The sequence below is a fragment of the Pan troglodytes genome, chromosome 1, assembly GCF_028858775.2.
Source record: "Pan troglodytes isolate AG18354 chromosome 1, NHGRI_mPanTro3-v2.0_pri, whole genome shotgun sequence".
Taxonomy (NCBI): Eukaryota; Metazoa; Chordata; class Mammalia; order Primates; family Hominidae; genus Pan; species Pan troglodytes.
Genome location: NC_072398.2, coordinates 121,122,840 through 121,142,168, shown reverse-complemented (window position 1 = coordinate 121,142,168; position 19,329 = coordinate 121,122,840). Strand labels below are relative to the sequence as shown.

The 19,329-nt window shown below is 55.0% G+C and overlaps 1 protein-coding gene across 1 annotated transcript; it reads right to left on the bottom strand.

Annotated features, from left to right (window-relative positions):
* Nucleotides 1-2,874: 2,874 nt before the first annotated feature.
* Nucleotides 2,875-13,643, bottom strand: ALX3 (ALX homeobox 3). The gene is made up of 4 exons (XM_524801.9): nucleotides 13,312-13,643; nucleotides 7,552-7,868; nucleotides 4,343-4,471; nucleotides 2,875-3,948 (listed from the first exon to the last, which is right to left on the bottom strand). Exons 1-4 carry the CDS (start codon nucleotides 13,586-13,588, stop codon nucleotides 3,640-3,642), a joined length of 1,032 nt encoding a protein of 343 aa, XP_524801.3. The 5' UTR covers nucleotides 13,589-13,643; the 3' UTR covers nucleotides 2,875-3,639.
* Nucleotides 13,644-19,329: the final 5,686 nt, after the last annotated feature.

Sequence of the window (19,329 nt, the reverse complement as noted above, 5' to 3'; positions counted from 1 at the left end):
GGGATGACAATAAATGGTAGCAGTTCTTAGTCTTGGCAATGGCCCCTCAAACTCTAATGTTCTATGAATTTGCACCCATTTCCTATGTCCCCTAGAAGACAGAAATCCCTTTCAAGGACCAGAACCATGTCTTAGGCCTCCTTAAAGCCCCTGGACCTAGCTGGCTGCTGTGAATCCAGAGGCATCTCAGAAGAGTCAGCTACTCGTCCAGCAACCTGCCATCACACCTTGAAGGCCTGTTGGGGCCAGGCCCTGTGGTAGATGCCCTGGATATCCAGGTTACTAGGATACCACACTCTCTCACTTCTCTCGAGCTCACAGTTGATGGAGACACAGCCATAAGAGCAAGTAAAAGCAATAGCATGATAGGTAACAGACGTCTGAAGGGCTTACCACAGGTCCCACTGGTCCCAGCCTCTTAGTATTGGAGAGATTGCTGGGGGAGCCAGCAGTCGCTAAGTGGGAAGGAAGGGGGCTCCAGCATCAGAATCAAGGGCTCTGACAGCTGATGCTTGATGCTCACCACCTTCCAGGTGAAATGCCTGGGATGAGCCTGTGGAGGAGGCTGGGGCAGGGGAAGTCTTTCCTCTGCTGGATAAAGGAAATGTTAGGGTCTTCCCAGTTCCTGGCCATGCTAGACTCTTCCCATCTGGAGCTGCAGAGGGTCTGCACTTTGGGGTTGTAATTCAGGTTGAAGTGTAAATGGGAGAGGTGGGGAAGGAGGATTGAATGCCTTGCATGAGAAGCATTTCCAGCTGCTGACTGAGGTGGGCAGACTAGACTGATGGGCCCCCTGGCTGTGGCCCTCCAGTCCTGACCTGGTGTCCGTGTTTCTGCCAGGACCAAGATTTAGGGCTCTGGCATCTTCTCTGGGGGAGACCGGAGCCTCAGCAAAAGGAGCTGGGATTTCAGGAGGGGCCACTTCCCCTTTCCCTTCCCAGAAGGAGTGGCCAGAGCACAGGCCTGGCCTTGAGGAACCACTGGCCTGGGCGGAGGTCAGCTCTGGAGTGAGGCTGAGGGCAGGGGTATCTGGAGACGGGGCCGTGTCTTAGGGGTGTGTGGGAGGAGGAGGGACACAGCTAATGAGAAGCAGGTGGAAGGGCTGCTCATGCCCCAGGCAGGGGACAGGCTGGCTGGGATGGCCCAGTAAGTAGGAGGACCTGTCACCTCACAGACAATCCCACAAAACAGGCTCCGGGATACCCATTCATATTCATTATATGTGAAGTGGGCGGTTGTAAAGTTAGCTTTCTCTTCATTTAGCTGTCACTGGACAGAAAAATATGAGCTGTGGGCAGATGCCCCTGGATGAGAGCCAGTAGCCAGTCTCTGGCCTCTTTGTGCCCTCCCCTAGGAGCCCCCCACCCCGCCATGGGTCCCCTCCTGGCCTCTGCCAGCCTCTCCCACTCTTGCTTCATTGACCTCTGGCTCACCTTTATTTTTTCTCCTGTCTCTTCCCACTTCTGGTTTCTTTGTTTGGGTTTATCACAGATCCTTTCCTCTTCCCTCCTTTCATGTTTCTAAGCCCTCTCAAGAGAGAAGAATCATATTTTTCCTCAACCATCGCTCTATCTCTGGCACCCAGCACATTGCCAGGCTGAGTTGGCACTCAAAAATGTTTGTAGAACAAACTACTCTCTCTATACATCTTTCTGACTTGGTGGGGAAGAAGGTCCAAAACTTTGCTGATGACTCCTTGGATGAAGAAACTTCTCATACAGTGGTGTGAGCCCTGGAGTCAGAATGGTTGGCTTGAGCCCCAATTTCATTACTGCCTGGCCAGGTGAAGGAGATTCTGTTCATCAGTGGCAGCCAGGGATGTCTCTCCTTCCTACCCTGACTCTCCTCTTTCTGCTGGGTCCCCTCCCGGATACAGGGCTCACACCTGTGGACCTCAGAGCCAGCGTCAAGACCGAGAGGAAAGAAATCACCAAAAGCCAGACCCTTGTATAGAGGGAAGGGGAAGGAAGGGAGGGAAGACAGACTCCTCTGGGGATATATGCGACTGTCTTGGCTGGGAAATCTGATCTGGTGGGGGACTCACCCCCTCCTCTGGAATCAGCTCAGCCCTGATGTGTCTTTGTGGGCTTGGGTTTCTCTGTGCCTGAAAGATGAGGCGTGGGGTGGGGGTGGCCGGGCTGCTGGTTGAGGCTGAATTCTTCTGAGCAATGTGGTTGTGTTTACTGGGAGGGTGGGAGGGCCAGACCTTTTTCCTGCCTTCCAGGCTTCGGAGATAAGGCAGAAAGTGAGGATGAAGGATAGAATGGGTAATACTCTGAAACCACAAGAAAGAGTTCTGGCTTTTGTCTGTGCCCCACAGCTCAGACATTTCCTGGGGCATCTGGAAGGAAGCTGCCCCACTCCCACCACCCTGGGGTCCCAGCCCATGGGGAGCACAGAACCTCAGTGGGCACCCCTTTCTTCCATTCTACCTCCTGTCCATTATCAGTTTAGCCACAAAGTTATTTTAGCTTTTTTACTGCCAGTCCCACCCTCAGTTTTCCCTGCCACATGAGCCCAGCCCTAGAGCTGAGCTTTTCTCCCTGCCTCCCAGCACAGCCAAAGCCACAGAGACCCTAGGCAGGTGACAGAGCCCAGCCTGGCATGCATCGGCCTTGAGGGCTCTGCTGCAGGACCACCTTCCCCTTCCTTGCTGGCCCCTCAGGGGTCGTGGCCAGCCTGCATCCTGGACACAGACCAGCCCCAAAGCAACCAGTGCCAAGCCCTGGGGATAGACAGTCACCTGGTATAAAAAACACCACCACCTTTATTAGAATGCTGGGCAGCTTTTTTTTTTCTCTCTCTCTTTTTTTTTTTTTTAAACAAAAAACAACAACAAAAGTGTCTGTACAAAAATGGGGATCAGGATCTCAGTCTGTGGAAATCTGTTTTATTCTTACCAACATCCAATATCATTTCCATGGCATAGCTCTGGGCTGGTCCCGTGGAAGAGATTCCAAATATGTGGTGATTTCTGGTGGAATTTCTGCCCCCTTGGAGGGGAAGATGACTGCATGGCATGCTGGGAGTGCAGGCACATGGCAGGAGTGAGGGTGGCTGGAGCTGAGGAGCCAGTGTGCCTCAGTCTATGCTGACCTTGGCCTTTACACCCTCCTTAGTGTCAGACGCCAGTGCGCCCCCTGCTGGTGGGGAGGGGAAGCAGGGCTGACTCCACCCCATCATGGGAGACTCCCTTTTGGTTTCCGTCTCATCATGAAGAGCTTCAGTCCACTCGGCGTTCTCCTCCCATTTTCCTGGGTTCCCTGAATGATGAGCCAAGTAAGCTGTCTTAGCTGGAGAGATGACAATGGACTTGGACAAAGTCTGGAGGAAGCAGGGCAGTGTCTCCCTGCCTCCAGCCCAGAGTTCAGGTGAGGGGACTCAGTTTGTGGTAGGAAGAGTCCTGGCTGCTTCGAAGCCCCTTCTCCTAGGCAGCCCCACCTTATTCTAAGAGAAAAGACCCTGTAACGTGTTCCCTGCGGGGGGCTGACAGTGCCAGCTGCTCTCGCAGGCCTCCAGAACCATCTGGAGCTTGGAGGCAGAGGTGCTTCCTCCCTGGTGTCCAGGCAGGGGTGGGCTGGGAGCGACTGGGAATGGAAAAGGAGGTGGGCAGCTCATTCTGCAGGTCCATGCAACCGATCACGTGGTCCAGTTCAGAAGGCCGGGTGGCTCCTTGGGCTTTACCCTGAGCGAGACAAGGCTTGGAGACTTATAGTCACCATCTGAGGAAGGCTCAAAGCTGTGGCCCCCCAGGGTGGGGGGAAAGCCATGGATGGAGTAGATGCCAGGGTGAGCCGCAGAAGGGGCTGGCACCCCCATGAAGCCAGCCACACTCCCATGGGGGTGGGAATATGGAGACATGCATGGGGAGGGGATGCCCTCTGGAGACACAAGGCAGGGGCCTCCAGGGCTCCCGGATCCTGGACTGGCCCACAGGGAGTTCTGCAGCTGAAAAGAGAGGGGAAAGAAGGCCCATGAGCCTGTAGCCTCAGGAGCTGACTTCCCTACCCAGGGGCTTTCTCTTTGTCCTTGGGGCCCCAGAAACTTTCCAGGAAACCTCCACTTGGCTCAGATCTACCCCCTCCCACCCCCAACACTGGCAGTGGCATCTCAGGAGGCTCCTGCTACTGTTCCCAAAACGAAATTTTCTTCTGTGATTCCTTTGTGTTCCGCATGCGTCATTCATGAGACAGGCAAGAGCCCCGGTTTGCAGAGAAAGAAGTGAAGTGGTGTACCCACTGTCATACAGAACACTGACGCTCTCCAGGTTTCTTCAGGCCAGACCTCATATTCTTTTTGGTGACCCTGCCAGGTCCTGGCTCAGGTAGGGCTGGGGTCTTACCTGAGGGTGGCTGTCAGTGCGGGGCAGCACAGAGATGTCATAGGCAGCCGTGAAGGGGTTCCGCCCCTCCTGGATCTTCCCATAACGCTCGCGCTTCCGCCACTTGGCTCTGCGGTTCTGGAACCAGACCTGGGGGCAGGTTGTGGGGGTTTGAGGGGGTGATAGGGCAGCCCTGAGGAAAGGAGCCTGCTAGGGAGAGCTGATGGTTGTGTCCTCTTGTGGGATGGGGAGGAGGCTCCAGGATGGAGGATCTCAACTGTTAATCCACACTGTTCTCCAGGCCAGGGAAACCTGGGAGGAAGCCTGGGAGAGGCCCAAGCCCAAAGTGGGTAATTGGCCCCATGGGCCTCCAGCTGTCACTCCCCAGGTTGAATCACTGTGGTCCTCCAGGCTGGCTGTGTCTAGTAAGGGTGTTGTGGGGGCGTCTGTGGGCCTCAGGGGCCCTAGGTACTTCCTGGGTATACTGTGTACATGTGTTGGGTTTCTAGTCTCCCTGCCTCATCTCGTTTTCCAGGCTACCCACCTCATAGCATCTGAGGAATCTTAGACATTTCTGTTCAGGTCATGGTCCTGTTTAAACCCTCAGTGACTCCCTGGAGACCTTGGTCCAGAGCATAGCTTCTTAACAAGGCCCCTGCCTCTCTGCACAGCCTCATATCCTGCCAGGCAAACACATTTATTCTTCTGGTTGCCTCCCAAGCTCCCGCCCAGCTCTTCTGAAACACTGCTATCTTGCTCCTTCCATCTTTTGCTTAGGTTTTCTTTTCCTTGGCTACTCATCCCCTCAACACATACATCCACACTGGGCATCCTCCACAGGACTTCCAAAATATCCTGGACCTCTCTTTGTACTCACCCCATTCCATTACCATGATCTGTTTTGGAATCTGTTTCTCCCATTTATTTGTGAGCCCTTGGCAGATAGGGGTGGCACATCTGTGTGTTGTGCACATCTGTGTACATATCTGTGATGAATTCGTTGTTTGGTATATGTGCTGTGACTGTTACATTTAACTGTATTGGTATATATGTTTTGTATTTCTATCATTTAATCAACATTTATGTGTCAGCCTCTAAGCTAAATTTAACAATGTCAAAATAAAACCAACCAAACAAAACAACCCCTGCTTTCCAGGGATATCTAGCTGGGAGTCACAACAGAAGAAAGGGGTGTGTGTGTGTGTGTGTGTGTAATCCGTCTACCCCAGCTGGGGTGTGTGTGTGTGTGTGTGTGTGTGTGTGTGTGTGTGTGTGTGTGTGTCAGTAATCCGTCTACCCCAGCTGGGATGAGAAATCCCACCCCAGCCCCTCAGGCTTCCTGCCCCCATGGTCATTCCTACACATGCAGGCAGGTAAGGCACCAACAGTGAAGGGGCTGTGCATACCCCATCCCCCTAGCTCCCAGATTGCCAAGATAAGAAAGCAGGCCTGCAGCAAGGTCAGCAAAAGGCCACCCCCACCTGCCCAGCTGCCTGGATTTCCTTTCTCTGCTCTCCCTCCCCTGACAGAGGATGAGGGAGCTTACAGCCAGTGAATCTGGCTATTGGAACTCACTTTTCTGTCACCACCCATTCTCCCTTGGGGATCCCGCTGTAGGCCTCCCCTGGGCTCTGGACCTGCCCTCTGCATTATCTGGTGTGTAGTCTCATTCTTCCTCTCCATAGGGCAGGGTGTATGGGTGGGTTTCACACCCCTGCCAGAGAAAACATTCCTACTCCAGGGTCTCCGTCCTTCAGGAAGCTTCTAGACTAGGGCTGAGGGCCTCATGGCTACTCCTGCACCCTCTCAGGTTGAAAAGGCCTAGGAGAGGAGCAGAGGAAGTGCTCTCCACCTCCCACAAACACTTGCTTTGGGAAGAGCTGGTTAGACCACACCCCGGAGACCTGCTGAGGTGACTCCATGGTCCTGATTCCCATGGCTTATATCATCTGGGGTTGCCTTGAATGCCGGGCCTCTTGCCCTGATGACCTCAGCCCCTGGAGGCCTTGGGGGACAGTCTTGGAAGTCTGTTTTGGCTCCTCGGAGGAGCAGGGAGGCAGGAGAACTCAGCAGAGAAGGGGAAACAGCCCAAGCCTCTCTCATCCTGTTGGATGCAGCCGTAGGGCCTTCTCTGTTAGATGACAGCTGGCCTCTTTATAGACTGGCCTGTCAGTCCCCATATCCTGCCAGGACTATCCCCTGCCCTAGTGCCTTCACAAAGGGTCTCTGGAAGGGCCCCATGCAGGGTGGGATAGCATGAGCTTTGTTCCTGCTAAGTCTCCTCCATGGTGGGAGAGAGACTCCTCTGCCTAAGAGGTCACCTCCTCACCTTTCCCCAGAACTCCAACCCACCCCTCCCAGTGTCTCCTGCTTGGTATCGGGAAGCCTGCTTTGATCGAGCCGGTTCAGTGCAAGCCAGTGAATGGCCATCTTCCTCTTGGGCCAGACTCTCACTGAAACTCCTTCCCCATCCCCAGCCTGCTTGCCACCTTCATGTGCTTGACACTTCCAACATGCTTGGATGTGGGCTTCCCTTGCCTTCCTCCCTTCTCAGCATTTACCTACCCACAGGCTGGGCTCCCCCCATGTAAAACTGGCCACGGCCCCTCTGGGAAGCCCTGGCACCTGATCTCCATGGGGGAGTTTGTTAGGATGGGGAAGGGCTCCCAGCCAGCCTTTCCCAGCCAGGGTCTGAGCGCTGGCAGGGACCCAAGGTCGGTGGCTCCTGATGACTTTGAGAATCACTGACCCTGAGACCTCCTGACAGGGACCCTCCCATTCTAGGCAGCCACCTCAGGAGCAGCCCTGATGTGTGTTCAGCACTTCACCGCTTCCAAAATGCGGCCATCCCTGTGATCCTCAGGATAGTCCGTACGTAGCCAGTCCCATCATTCCCTTTTCCTGAACTGGGAAACTGAGACTGAGAGATTTATTAACATACCCCAGATCACCTCCAGTAAGTGGCAGAGTTAGGACTCCCACACAGGTGATGGCTTCCAGAGGCCATCGCCCTTACACCCAGGCATAAGCTTCAATTTGGGCCAGAAGAGCCTGTGGCTGCAGCAGAGCTGGGCATGAGGGTGAGCCCAGGAGGGGAAGGCTGGTGCAGGCCCCTGGGAAAGGTAGCTCTGGGAGGCACCAGTGCCCACCTCTCCCAGCCCTTCCAGATCACTTTCTGGTCACTGTGTGATAGAGGCAGCCAGAGAGCCCCATCCTTGCAGTGCCCTCACCTGTACCCGGGCCTCGGTCAGGTCTGTGCGCAGGGCCAGCTGCTCCCGGGCGTACACATCAGGATAGTGGGTTTTCTGGAAGACCTTCTCCAGCTCCTCCAGCTGGAATGTGCTGAAGGTCGTGCGGTTACGACGCTTCTTGCTCTTGTTCTTGGCCAACTCCATGGAGTCAGGGAGTCCCGGGGAAAGAGGAAGATGCAGGCTGGCCAGGCAGGGGCCCGGGGAGCCTTGCAAGTTAGAGGGCCCGTCTCTGGGGCCCCCTCGGCAGTCCAAGGGCAGCTGGGGGAAGCTGGCAGCTTTGGAGGTCTTCTCCTCAGCTGCAATGGAGAACACAAAAAGGAGGATGGCAACTGAACCAGGGGCTTTTGTGGGTTGGAATGGAGGGAGGGGGAAGAACATTGACGCCTCAGTCTCCGCCTCCCCCTTCCTTTCCCTTCCCTTCCTCCTGGCAGCCACCCTCCATGGGAGCCTGGCATTTAGAGGCCTGCCTGCTGAGCCTCCAGCTGGGGAGGGGGCCCTGGGGAACTATGTGCTCTGTGGTCTGGGCGGATCTGCTGGGGCCAGAGTGGGGTTCATTTCAGGGAAGTGCTCTGTGGTGGTGCGTTCCACAGGGACGTGAGAGGACTGGCGCCACAGCAGGACCACCACCCTGGCAAGGCCAAGAATGGGGGCAGAGGGCGGGGTGAGGATGGGGTGGTTGACATCTCCTGCTCCTGCCAGAAAGTGCTTCCTTGTTCCTAACTCTGCAGGCCTTGGTTCCCAGGCCCTTATGCCCACGCCTCTGCTCCCAGGGCCAGGCAGGCTGTGGACGTGGGTGCTCAGACCACCTTTGGCTGGTCTGGCTGAGCTTTATTCTCTGAACCCCAGGTCTCAGGTCAATATCAAATTCCCCAGCTCTGGTGTAAGAAGGGCAAGATGGGACAAAGAAGCTTCCAGAGGGATTGCTTCTCTCCATTCCTCCTAAAATTGTGGTGTCTGGGCAAGGACTTAAGCTCCAGCAATAGAGAAACAGAGCTGAGATAGGCTGTGCTCAAAGAAGGAGAGTTGGGGACCAGTGTCACAACAGGGCACAGCCCCTGTCCCCATCATTCCCATCATTGACCACCCCCTCCTTCCTCAGGAGTTTCTAACTGCTCCCCCATTGCCTGTGTTTAACAGGCAGGGAAGGACTTGATTACAGACTGGAACAGTTTCCAGCAGCCCCACTCTGACATGCTAACCCCTACTCCAGAAGCTTGGCGGAGCCTCACCATGGTGGATCGACCGACGGAGCATGGTGAAAAATAGGTCACCCTGATTGCCCACGCCCTCTCCCTCTGGCAAGGACCCCCAGCGGTGTCCCCATGAAATCCCTCCTCAACAGTCCACTGGGATGGCAGCTGAGACGCCACAAAGACGCCCCACTGACTCACACAGCCTCTTGCCTGGCTCTGGGCCCATCTCCAGTGGAGGCCTGACCCTGAGGAGGCCCAGCTAGCTGGCACAAGAGGCAGTGCCTTCCCAGGACTTGGTGTCAGGATCACAGCTGTGGTTGGGGGAGGATGGGACTGGAGAAATGGGCCTCTCAGGATCTGGGTCTGATGAGTCCCTGTCTGCACTGTGAAGGACAAATGGGGCAGGGTCCTCCTCAGCTGGAAGGTGGTCAGTTACTTTCCAGGACTACCCAGGCCATGAAATAAGCTCCTGGTGTGTGTCCTGGAGGACTGGGAGAGTCAGGCAGGGCTACCTAGCCTTGGACCATGCCCAGCCTGTACACAGGCCTGTAAACAGGTAGCCCACAGCTACAGCCCAGGGACCAGGGCTCCTTCACAACTCAGGTGGAGCACAGGGGAGAAAGTGTTCCAGTCCCTGATTTCCATTCTTGGGCCAGCACATTTCAGGTTTAGAGGCAGTTCCATTTGATAGAAGCTTAGGAAGGAAGACTCACAGAAGTTGAACCAAATAATAGAAAATGATAGGAAGACTAGGGACACTGGAATGGGACATCCCCCCCTCCCCGCCCGCCACCCCCACCACATGCATACACACAGCAGGCCATGGAAATGTTCAGCCTGAGGAGGAAGAGTCTTGGTGTCTTAGGTTTGTAGGGAGGCTGTGCTGGACTCCAGGCAGAAAAGGGGTGAGGGTAGCTCAGGGCTGAGGGTCAGGGCTGGGGTTCAAGAGTACTGACATCCTGGCAGAGGCCCTCCAAAGCCCTGGGGCTTGCTCATCTGCCTCTTGGGTCTCAATAGGACCTGCCCAGAGGAAGGGACCAGATCTGGGGCCCTGAGACTTGTGTTCCTGACCTTGAGCCACCAAGCTGCCAGGGACAAGGGATGAAAGTGCAGTAGGACTTCCTCAGAACAGCTTCCCCAAAGAAGAGGCTAAGCCTGCTGGCCTCTGCCCAACTCCCATGCCTGCCCAGTCTACAGCCCTCTCAAGGGACCACAGAACTGCTCTCCTCATTGTCATTGCCCTGAAACCTCCTTGATCTACCTGGAGGACACCAGAGAGAGGGTGGCATCCCTCCACTTTGGGAGAGAGGGGCACTCCTCAGAGAACACAGAGCAGCCTCCTGAGGAGCAAGGCCCAGTAGAGGAAAGGGATAGAACTGGGATAAATGGAAGGCAGAAGCCAGGAAAGACAGGCCAGGAATAGCAGCCAGCAGCTTGAACCTAAGCTTGTAAAGGAGTGAGGGCTGCTCTGCTGAGCACGGGGCACATCTGAGGTGTGTATGGATTGTGCAGAGGAGTCACTGCACCTGATCCGGACACTAGGTGGTTAAGGCGGGGTACTCATGTTGGAGACAGCCTGAGACAACGCTGGGGTGTCTTCTGCCTGCATAACCGCAGGGCCACAGCAGCAGCTGTTGGGCATGAAAGCCAGGAGCCTTTTAACGTAGTAAATAAAGGAGCTCTCTGTCCCTGACCCAGCTCTCAGGCCTGCCGTACCCTGAGCACCCCTCACCCGGAGGAGTGCCAGAGCCCCTACCAGCGGCTGCTTCTAAGCCACTGTGCAGCCAGGAAGCAGCGCCGCAGCAGGCCCGAGTGCTCCACTGTCCCCACAGAAGGCATCCATTGAGACCGCGGGACCAGCCTCGGCTTTCACATTTCGCTGCAGCCTTGTCCCGCGCCGCACTGTTTCCTCCGGCCACTGTGGGGTCGCTAAGCGACCTGCAGAACTCGCTGAGGCCCAGGCTCCTGCAGCTCCCGCCGAAGACTCAAAGCCAGAGTGGACATAAACGCCGTGGGCAGGACCCCGGTGAGGCCTCGGTGCCCTTCTTGGGGGTTCTCAGCCTTGGCCCAGAAGCCTCAGCCCGGGTCTAAGAACTTGGGACTCTCCTCGACTTTGGCGGTCGGCCGGGTCATCCGGCTCAGGGCCTCAGCGGCAGCGGGCAAAACTCTAGTAGGAGTCTCTTGCCGAGGGCGTGTTTCGACGTCAGAACCAAACTCGGGGACAGACTAGCCAAGCGCGGAGGGCGCGAGAGTGGCTGGCAGCGCCAGCACGCAGCCTGGGTTCAGAGCAAGGCTGGGCGCTCTCAGCAAAGGGCGGCCTGGGGCTGCGCGGGCGGCGGACTGCAGGCGGGAGAAGAGCGAGGTGCGCCAGGCTCTGGGGCGCGCAACTGCCCAGCCTCGTGAAAGATCGCGCCGCAGATGGGGCGCAGCTGCGCGCTCACTGGTGTGGACTGGAAACGCTCCGAGCCGGTTATTTTAAAAACCGGGAAATAAGGCGGGTTCCCTCTTCGCCCGCCACTTCCCACCAAGTAGGGTGTGCGGCCCTGGGGGCTGACTGTCCTCAAGCAGCCAGGCTCCACCGCGCGCCGCGCTGCGCCGAGGTCCGCTCTGCCGCAGGGACGCTGGCAGCCCGTTGAACACCGGCCAGAGCGCCAGAGGCTAGCGGCCGCCAGGATCTCTACCAGGCAGGCTCTGTTCGCACCCGCCTGCCTCCCTTTCGTTTGGCCTGTCCTCCGTTCAACTGAAATCGTTAATTTTCTTACCCCCTTGTTCTCATTTTGATATATTCCACGCTTTAAACATGCTCCGTTTTCTTTTGTTTAGTCTGCTCCCTCCCTCTTTGTCCTTTCCCCCTTCTCTAGTTATCCGTTTCGTTCGATCTTGCTCCTGCTTTTTTTATTCGTTCGTTCCTCATTTATTCATTTTAGTTCATCCCAGCTCGCCGACTGCCATTTACCCTCTCGTTCTCGCCGCGCTCTCCGTTGTTTTGTTCAATTTCCCTTCCCCTTTTCTTGGTTGTCGCTCGCTTTCTTTGGTTTTCTTTCTCGGTATTTCGTTGTCAAGGCCACCCTTGCCGTCGGATCCCGGGGTGCTGGGTTTCTCCCGGCCGCTCGTTCCGCACCAGCGCTCTCTGCAGTTCGCGCGGCACCGGTGTGGTCCGGGGGCCCGAGCTGTCGGTGCCGGATGCGGCGCGCCTAGCAGGGACGCGGGCCTGGAGGGGTGGCTCCTGCCCGACGCGGAGCGCTGAGCCAGGCCGGGTACCTGTCTCTGGCGGTGCTCACCGCGCTGCGCGGCCTCTGCCGTCTGGCTGGGATCAGAGGAGCCAGGCCAACTGCTTCTCATTAAGTCCCAACTGTGGTTTTTATCAGGCAAGCCTCTTTCAAAGGGCACAGACACGAAGCTCCGCGGACTCGTTCATTTCCTCCGTTGACCCACACACACCTCCCCGCCCTCCCCTACACATTCCCACCGCCCCGGCTGGGCGAAAGCCGGAGATGCCCGGCCACTCCGTGGCGGCCCGCGAGGCGCCAGCCGGGCGGCGGCAGGGGGTTGAGGCGGATCTTGGAGGATCCAGTTCTGGGCCTAGGCTGCGGGATATGGCAGCGCAGATAAGGTGGGTGCGGTGCGGAAGCCGAGACGCCTTACAGGTCATAGGGTTCGGCGGACGGCCGCAGAGCTGCCGATCAGCCTGCCAGGCCCCTGCCTTCAGGCGCATTCTCGGATGCCGGCGCGGTCCAGCCGGCCTTAGCACAGGGCACCGGCCCGTGAGCCCGCGGCGCCTGGGGGTTAGGCTGCCCAGGGCTGCTCCTGACTGCCCAGCGGTGATGATCCAGCGCGGGGAAGCCAAGACTGCCAGAAGGGCGGCTATCATAGTGCATAACGGCAGGGAGGCCAGCTTAGTATGAGAAATAAGAATACAGTTATTCCGTCTTGAGGACAGCCCTGGCATTGCACGACCAGTCGCGGCCAGACTGTGCCAGTCTGCCGCACAGGCAGCACCCTTCCTGTGAAGGCTAGGCCCGGGGAGGAGAGACAGGCCAAGGCCAGGCCGCAGTCCCCAGCCGACCCCGATTTGACCACTCTAGGTTGAGGCCCAGCCTCAGGGCCCTCAAAGGGCGCCAGACACAAAAGCCGCGCTTCTTCGTCAGGTCTCAGTGTGGCTCCACAGCCCTCGGCCGGGTCTGGGCTTCAGGGTAGGTGGCAGTTCCAGTCCAACTTCGGCAGAGCATGCTCTCTCCTTCCCAGGTCCAACTGCTTTCGGGCCCCGACTGGACTCCGGGCCGTCGCCACTGCACCTTCCCTCGACCTCCCGCCTCCCATTCCCGCCGCCGAGGAACGGTGGTTCACCCTCCCGCCCCACACTGGCCTTTGCCTGGCCCGGGCCAGCGCCAACCCGGCTTCCGTGGAAGCCGTGGCGAAAGGCGAGAGGGGCAAAAAGTTGAGAAATAGGCGAACGGGAGAGATAAGCAGGAAGGCCCGGGTGGGCCCGGGTAAGGAAGAAGGAGAGAGGGTCGGGCTGCGCGCTACGCCCCGCGCCGCGCGTTACCTTCCGCGGGGCCCTCGTAGAAGTGGCCGCCGTTGAGGGCCGGGCCGGGCCCGAGGTCCTGCAGGTACTTGGCGGGCGGCTTGGCCGGCTCTGGGAGGTAGGGCTCCAGGGGCCCGCAGGCCGGAAAGCGGGTCAGCCGCGGGCCGCGGGGCGGCGCGGGGTGCAGGTGAGGCGCAGCGGCGGGGGTTCCCTGCGGGCCCGGAGGCTCGTCCCCCGAGGCCACATAGGGGCCGGGTGCAGGCCCCACGCGGAAAGGCGCGCAGTGCTCGGGGTCCATGCCGGCTCAGGGCGCACAGGCCTCCGGGGCTCCGGGGCTCGCGCTGCCCGCGCCGCCTGTGAGCGCCCGCCAAGGGGGAGGGACCTGGGCGCGGGGGCGCGGAGCCCCCGGGAGCGGCGCGCGCCGCGGGGGGCGGGGGGCGGGGGGGCAGGGGAGGGGGCCGCGCCTCTGACTTAATGCTGGAACCATCCACGTCACGTGTGGCCCCGTGCGGGTTAACCCCTCGGAGCCCGGGAACCCCCTCCCCCCATTCACCCAGAGCCCAGTCCCAGGCAGCTCAGGAGAGGATGAAGCAGCTTCCTCTCTAGGGCAGGATCCCTTTGTCTACCCATCCAGGTGAGTCTCTTGCTCAGAGCAGCACCCGTGGTCCTGATATCCAGCCTAGAGGCACTTGCCCCTAGAGGGGTGAGGCCGTGTGGGCATCCCCCCCAAACACTTTTAGGCCTGGACTCTGGACATCAGCCTGGGATGAGGGCCTGGGCGGGCAGGCAGGCAGGCCTTAGGCTGCAGTTTTACTTAGGTCTCCGCTAGGAGCTGGACAAAATGTTGCCTCAGCAAAAAACACCTCCCTTAGAGATCTCTTGTTTCTCACAGTGAAAGGAGCTATTGGGAGTGTTGTGTGGAAGCAGATCTAAGCTGGGAATGGGGTGCTGGGGAGCTTGGACCTGGACACTATCATTAATTAGCTATGGTTCCTTGCGCCAATCATTAGTGTCCTCATCTGACTGTGGAGGTCGGGCCAAGCCAACCCTGGGTCTTTCTATGTATTTGAGGTGTGTTTCAGAAGTAGAGACAGGGCCAGAGCAGACAGGGAGACTCCCATGGGCAGCTCAGGACTGAACAGTGTCCTGCAGGGGCAGCCTTTGGAACAGGTGGAGGATGAGCAGAAGGGCTGGTGTTTCCTCTGGCAGCAGCTTGGAGTGAATGCGTTTCAGTAGGCAGATGACCCAAGTGTCTGGGGACCCACTGGAGAGACTGTCTGCAGCTCGGACCTCAGGGCTGTGCTCCCCCAGGCCTGACGATTCAGAAGGGATGAGGGTAGAACTGCATCTTCTAAGAGCTGAGTCTCCCCAACCAAAAGGAGACAGGATTAGAGCAGTAGCTTAGAATTTCAGAAAAGAGAAATCACCACCACCCTACCTAAGATCTGGGGAGAAATACCCAAGGACCCGAGGACCCTGCTCACTTCCCATGGATTGAGGAGCCCGTGGGGCTGCGTTAAACTGTTTTTATTATCAATGCCCCCGGAGACTAGCAAGAGAGGTGGGGAGTCAAACATCATTTGTATTTCATTTGAATTCTCAATTTTTAAAGGAATCCAAGAGGCCTGGTGTGAACACCTCCCTCTTCCGCTGGGGGCTTAGAAGGGGTTTCTTGGCTCCTCAGCCAGAGTTGGGCTGTAAATCAAGACCAAACAGGAACCAGAAGCCTTGCATCTCACAAGGAGTCATTAAGCCGTTATTAAACATACCATAACTTCTCTGAAGCCTTATTGGTTTCAACACCACATTGGAGGCATTATGGCCATTAGGGCCCCTAATCACGGAATGCAGACTGGCCAGAGAGATGGGAGCACCTGGGGCTGGTATTTCTAGTCAAGAGGGAGGCTCGGCTTGAAGTTAAGCTTCCCTTCTGGCCTCACCAGAGGGATCCTTTCTCCAGGATCTAGTGGATCCAGCTCTGGGCAACCAATTTGAACCGATCACCTTTGCCCATCAATAAGGTTTTTCAATAGTTGTTGATTGGATATTGTTTTCTTTTCTCTCTTCCCCATACCTGCGAAATTGGATATTGTTGACTTTCTAGGAGGACATCAATTTAGGATACCCATTCTATTCAACAGTTATCAAGAAGTTTACTGTGGAGGATGCAAATATTACCCAGGAAAATGTCACCAACAATTTAAACAAGGCAGCCTGGATCAAAGGCTGAGTCTTCTGCCTCCCATGACAACCTTGCTGAGCCTCAGTTTCCTCATCAGAAAGATGGGCCACACATGGAAGTAGGGTATTTGCAAAGCATTCGTGTTTTGATGCACCGTGTTAATTTAATAGATGCTGATGATGATGGTGATTACCATCTCCAGTGGGTTCCATCACTGAATAGGTGAAAGGCTCCTGACTTCAGAGTGAATGGGCCTAAGGCTGGAGCTGAGCAGAGAGACACAGGGACCTGCATCCACTTTCAAGCCCAGAAATTTCTCTTGACATTCTCCCACTCTCTGAACAGAGCCAATTTCCATGCTGGGATGGTGTTACCAATTAAACTGAGGAGAGAGAAAACCCTAGATTACATGAGAGTTTTGTGGGTAGGTGGAGTTGACCCTCCTGGGAGAGTTTTCTTCCAGAACCACACAAATCAGCATACGGGGAGGAGACTTTTCCACTTGTCTTTTAAGCCGTTTGTGTAAACTTTTATCTATCTGTATGTGGTCTGGAAAGAGTTTGATGGAGCAGGTGCATAGAAACCTCAAAAACAGCAATCTCAGAGTTAATAAATTTTCCTTCTTAGCGGGGCTGGGAGATCATGGAGTGTCACAAAGGCCCTCACATTATAGGTAAAAACAACAGCTAACACTTACATATACCTACAGTGTGCTGGGTGCTAGCTCATGTATTCTACGTACATTGGTTTATTAATTTTTATTTTATTTTACTTTTTTTAGATAGAGTCTCACTCAGTTGCCCAGGCTGGAGCACAGTGGCCATGATCTCAGCTCACTGCAACCTCCGCCTCCCAGGTTCAAGTGATTCTCCTGCCTCAGCCTCCCGAATAGCTGGGATTACAGGCATGTGCCACCATGCCTGTCTAAGATTGGTTTATTTAATCTTCACAGCTCCGTGAAATAGGTACCCTGTTTTCTAGAGAAGGAGTCTGAGGCCAGGAGGGAGCCATTTGTTCAGGTAGACACAGCCAGTTAGTGCCAGAACCAGAATTTACACTCAGATCCGCGGTCCCCCACTCCACATGACTCCTCAGTCCTTCTTCAGTTAACGAAGCTGAAATCATTCACTGTGCACCCTCATTTTCCCAGTGGGAAGGCTGGGACTCCTTCCGGAAAGGAAGGCTGAGGCCAGAGTGGCCTGGGGACATTGCACTGCTGCCTTCATGATCAGCAAATGGCATCTGTTGAGACTCGTATGCCTAGCTGCGGCCACTGATACAGTAGGTAGAGGGTGGTTTCTGCTAAGCTGAGACCAAATGAAACAGAGTGCTTAACACTCGGGAGGTTTATGACCAACGCGGCCAGATGTGGGGCAGAATTTTAAGAGAATTTGTGAATTCACCATTTGTGCTGTTTAATAACCAATTGAATTATAACAGCATTTGTCACTGAAAAATTGTCCGTGGAGTAAGAGATGAGTGGATGGCGAGATCCAGATAATTCCAGGCCCTGTAATGAAAAAACTGAACAAAACCCCTCTCCATCTGCTAAGAAGAGCTACCTTTTAAATGGAAATGATACTTACTAGCTGTTTTACACCAGCTGAATGTTTAATTCATTCATTTAACAGGAGAGCCTACCATGTGATCCCCATTTGCTGGTACCAGGATACAGTGGCACACACGACATGTGATCCCTGCCTTCACAGTGCTTACACTTTGCTGGAATGGAAGTGTCTCATCCACGTTGAAGAAAATCATCCTCATTTGGCTGTGAATTAGAATAGAATCTGGTCTTGTGAGAAGAGTTCCTGGCTCTGGGCCTCAACTGTAAGGTCAGTTCTTCATTTAGGGAAACATCAGCCCCAGCACCACTTTCCGTTTCATTCTCTGCTTCCCTCAGCCTGCACCACAGGAAGGACATGTGCTTCTTTTTCCCCCAGTGGATTTCCAGAAGGGATAGGGACGATGAGAAAGAGGTAACCTCAGATCTGAGATTTGCTTGACATACACAAAATTTCCTTCCAACAGGGAAAACTCAGTTGCTTTTTTTCCTTCAAACGAAAGACAGTTGGTATTACCTTTGTCCTGTTTAGATACTGAAATCCTAAATTGATTCATATAAAAATTCTGGGTTTGGGAACCCAAAAGATTGTTTCTCATTAGTGACATTCTTCCTGGAAGGGCAGGCTGAGGAATGGTAAATAAACCTGTGGATCTGGTGCTTCCTCCTCACTCATGATCTCAGGCAGAGAGAAAGAAAGACAGAGAGAGAGAGAGGGGAAGCAAAATGATAGGAAAAGAAAAGAAAAAATCTTTGTGTTGTGGACACCCAGAATCCTTGGCTGTGATTCTAACAACCCAGGCTGAAGTCTGCTTTGGAATAAGATTTGTGGGAAGTTTTTTCTCTTTCATTGATTTGATCTGTTTCATTGGGAAAGACACTTAGCCTCTCTGTGCCACAGGTTCTTATGTGAAAATGGGAAGAAATGAGTCTGTACTCCAGCTTTATGGGAATGAATGTGATAGTAATTATACACATGTTTCTTGAGCCTGAATCCACCACTGAACCTATGGTTTTCTGCTCATTCTCTCTGCCCAGCTTACTGAGGTTGGGTTGTAATGGAGGGAGGGGGCCAGAGAGGCGGAGCTGTGTCTCTTCTCTGGTAGGCCTCAGTTTGACCTATTGCCTTTGTGTGAAGGTGAATAGGTTCTTCTGTGGCAAGTGCTGGCATGGACCATAGAGAAGTCATTTTGTAGAGGAGTGTTTTTTGAGACGGAGTCTCTGTCGCCCAGGCTGGAGTGCAGTGGCGTGACCTTGGGTCACTGTAACCTCTGCCTCGTGGGTTTAAGCAATTCTTCTGCCTCAGCCTCCCGAGTAGCTGGGATTACAGGCATGCACTACCACGCCCTGCTAATTTTTTATTTTTAGTAAAGACAGGGTTTCACCATGTTGGCCAGGCTGGTCACAAACTCCTGACCTCAGGTGATCCACCTGCCTCGGCCTTCCAAAGTGCTGGGATTACAGGTATGAGCCACCACGCCCAGTCTTGTATAGGAGTTTTTGATGAACTAATTCTTGATATAAAACAGACCCTTCTGTTTTAGGTTAGACTTTTTGGCCATTTTAACAGTTTGATTAATTTTATGCATTCCTTTATTCGCCAAGCATTTATTGACTGCCTGCCATGTGCCAGATAGTGGAGTCACACAGTGAGAATAGATCCTGAGAGAGTACCACTTACTCCCAGGGCTTTTCCAGACTAGCAGAAGAAAGACACAGAGCAACAGGCATTTACGCCATGGAGTGTGACTCTGCTGAGGCTGGGAGAGCACAGGGGGCCTGGGAGCTAGGAGAAGGGCAGCTGTCCCAGCTTTGGGCTGGGGGCAGCTGGTCATGGAATGCTTTAAGTTTGAATCTGAAAATCTGGAAAGTTGAGTGGGGGATGCCTGGGTGAAGGAGTACTAAGGGGCAGAGAGAGAGGGCATTCCAGAGAGAATGGCCCAAGAGTGAAAGCGAGGAAGCCAAGTTCAGGGAACTCAATTTGTTGAATTTTCCTGGAGCCTGGAGAAGGAAGAGAGTTTGGGTTGGGGTAGGAAAAGAGAGACAAAGTCCACAGGAATCTAGAGACTCTAAACTCTGGGGTAGGGAGAATGGCGCTATAGGCACTGGGTCTGCAGTGTCTGCCAAGCACAGCTTGAATCACCAAGTCACTAGTGGGAGATACGGAAGAAGCCCCACGCCCTGGGAAGCACCCCTACTCTAAAGGGGGGACCCAGGACCCACACCAGCAGGAGATATTAAGAAAACACAAAAACAAGAGCACCTCCAGGAAGACGAACAGAAAGCACATTTG

Coding starts and splice junctions, on each gene's coding strand:
- ALX3 (XM_524801.9), bottom strand. CDS start 13,588: ATGGACCCCGAGCACTGCGCGCCTTTCCGCGTGGGGCCTGCACCCGGC. Junction 7,869..13,311: donor CTACGAGGGCCCCGCGGAAG/GTAACGCGCGGC, acceptor TCTCCATTGCAG/CTGAGGAGAAGACCTCCAAA. Junction 4,472..7,551: donor TGACCGAGGCCCGGGTACAG/GTGAGGGCACTG, acceptor ACCTGCCCCCAG/GTCTGGTTCCAGAACCGCAG.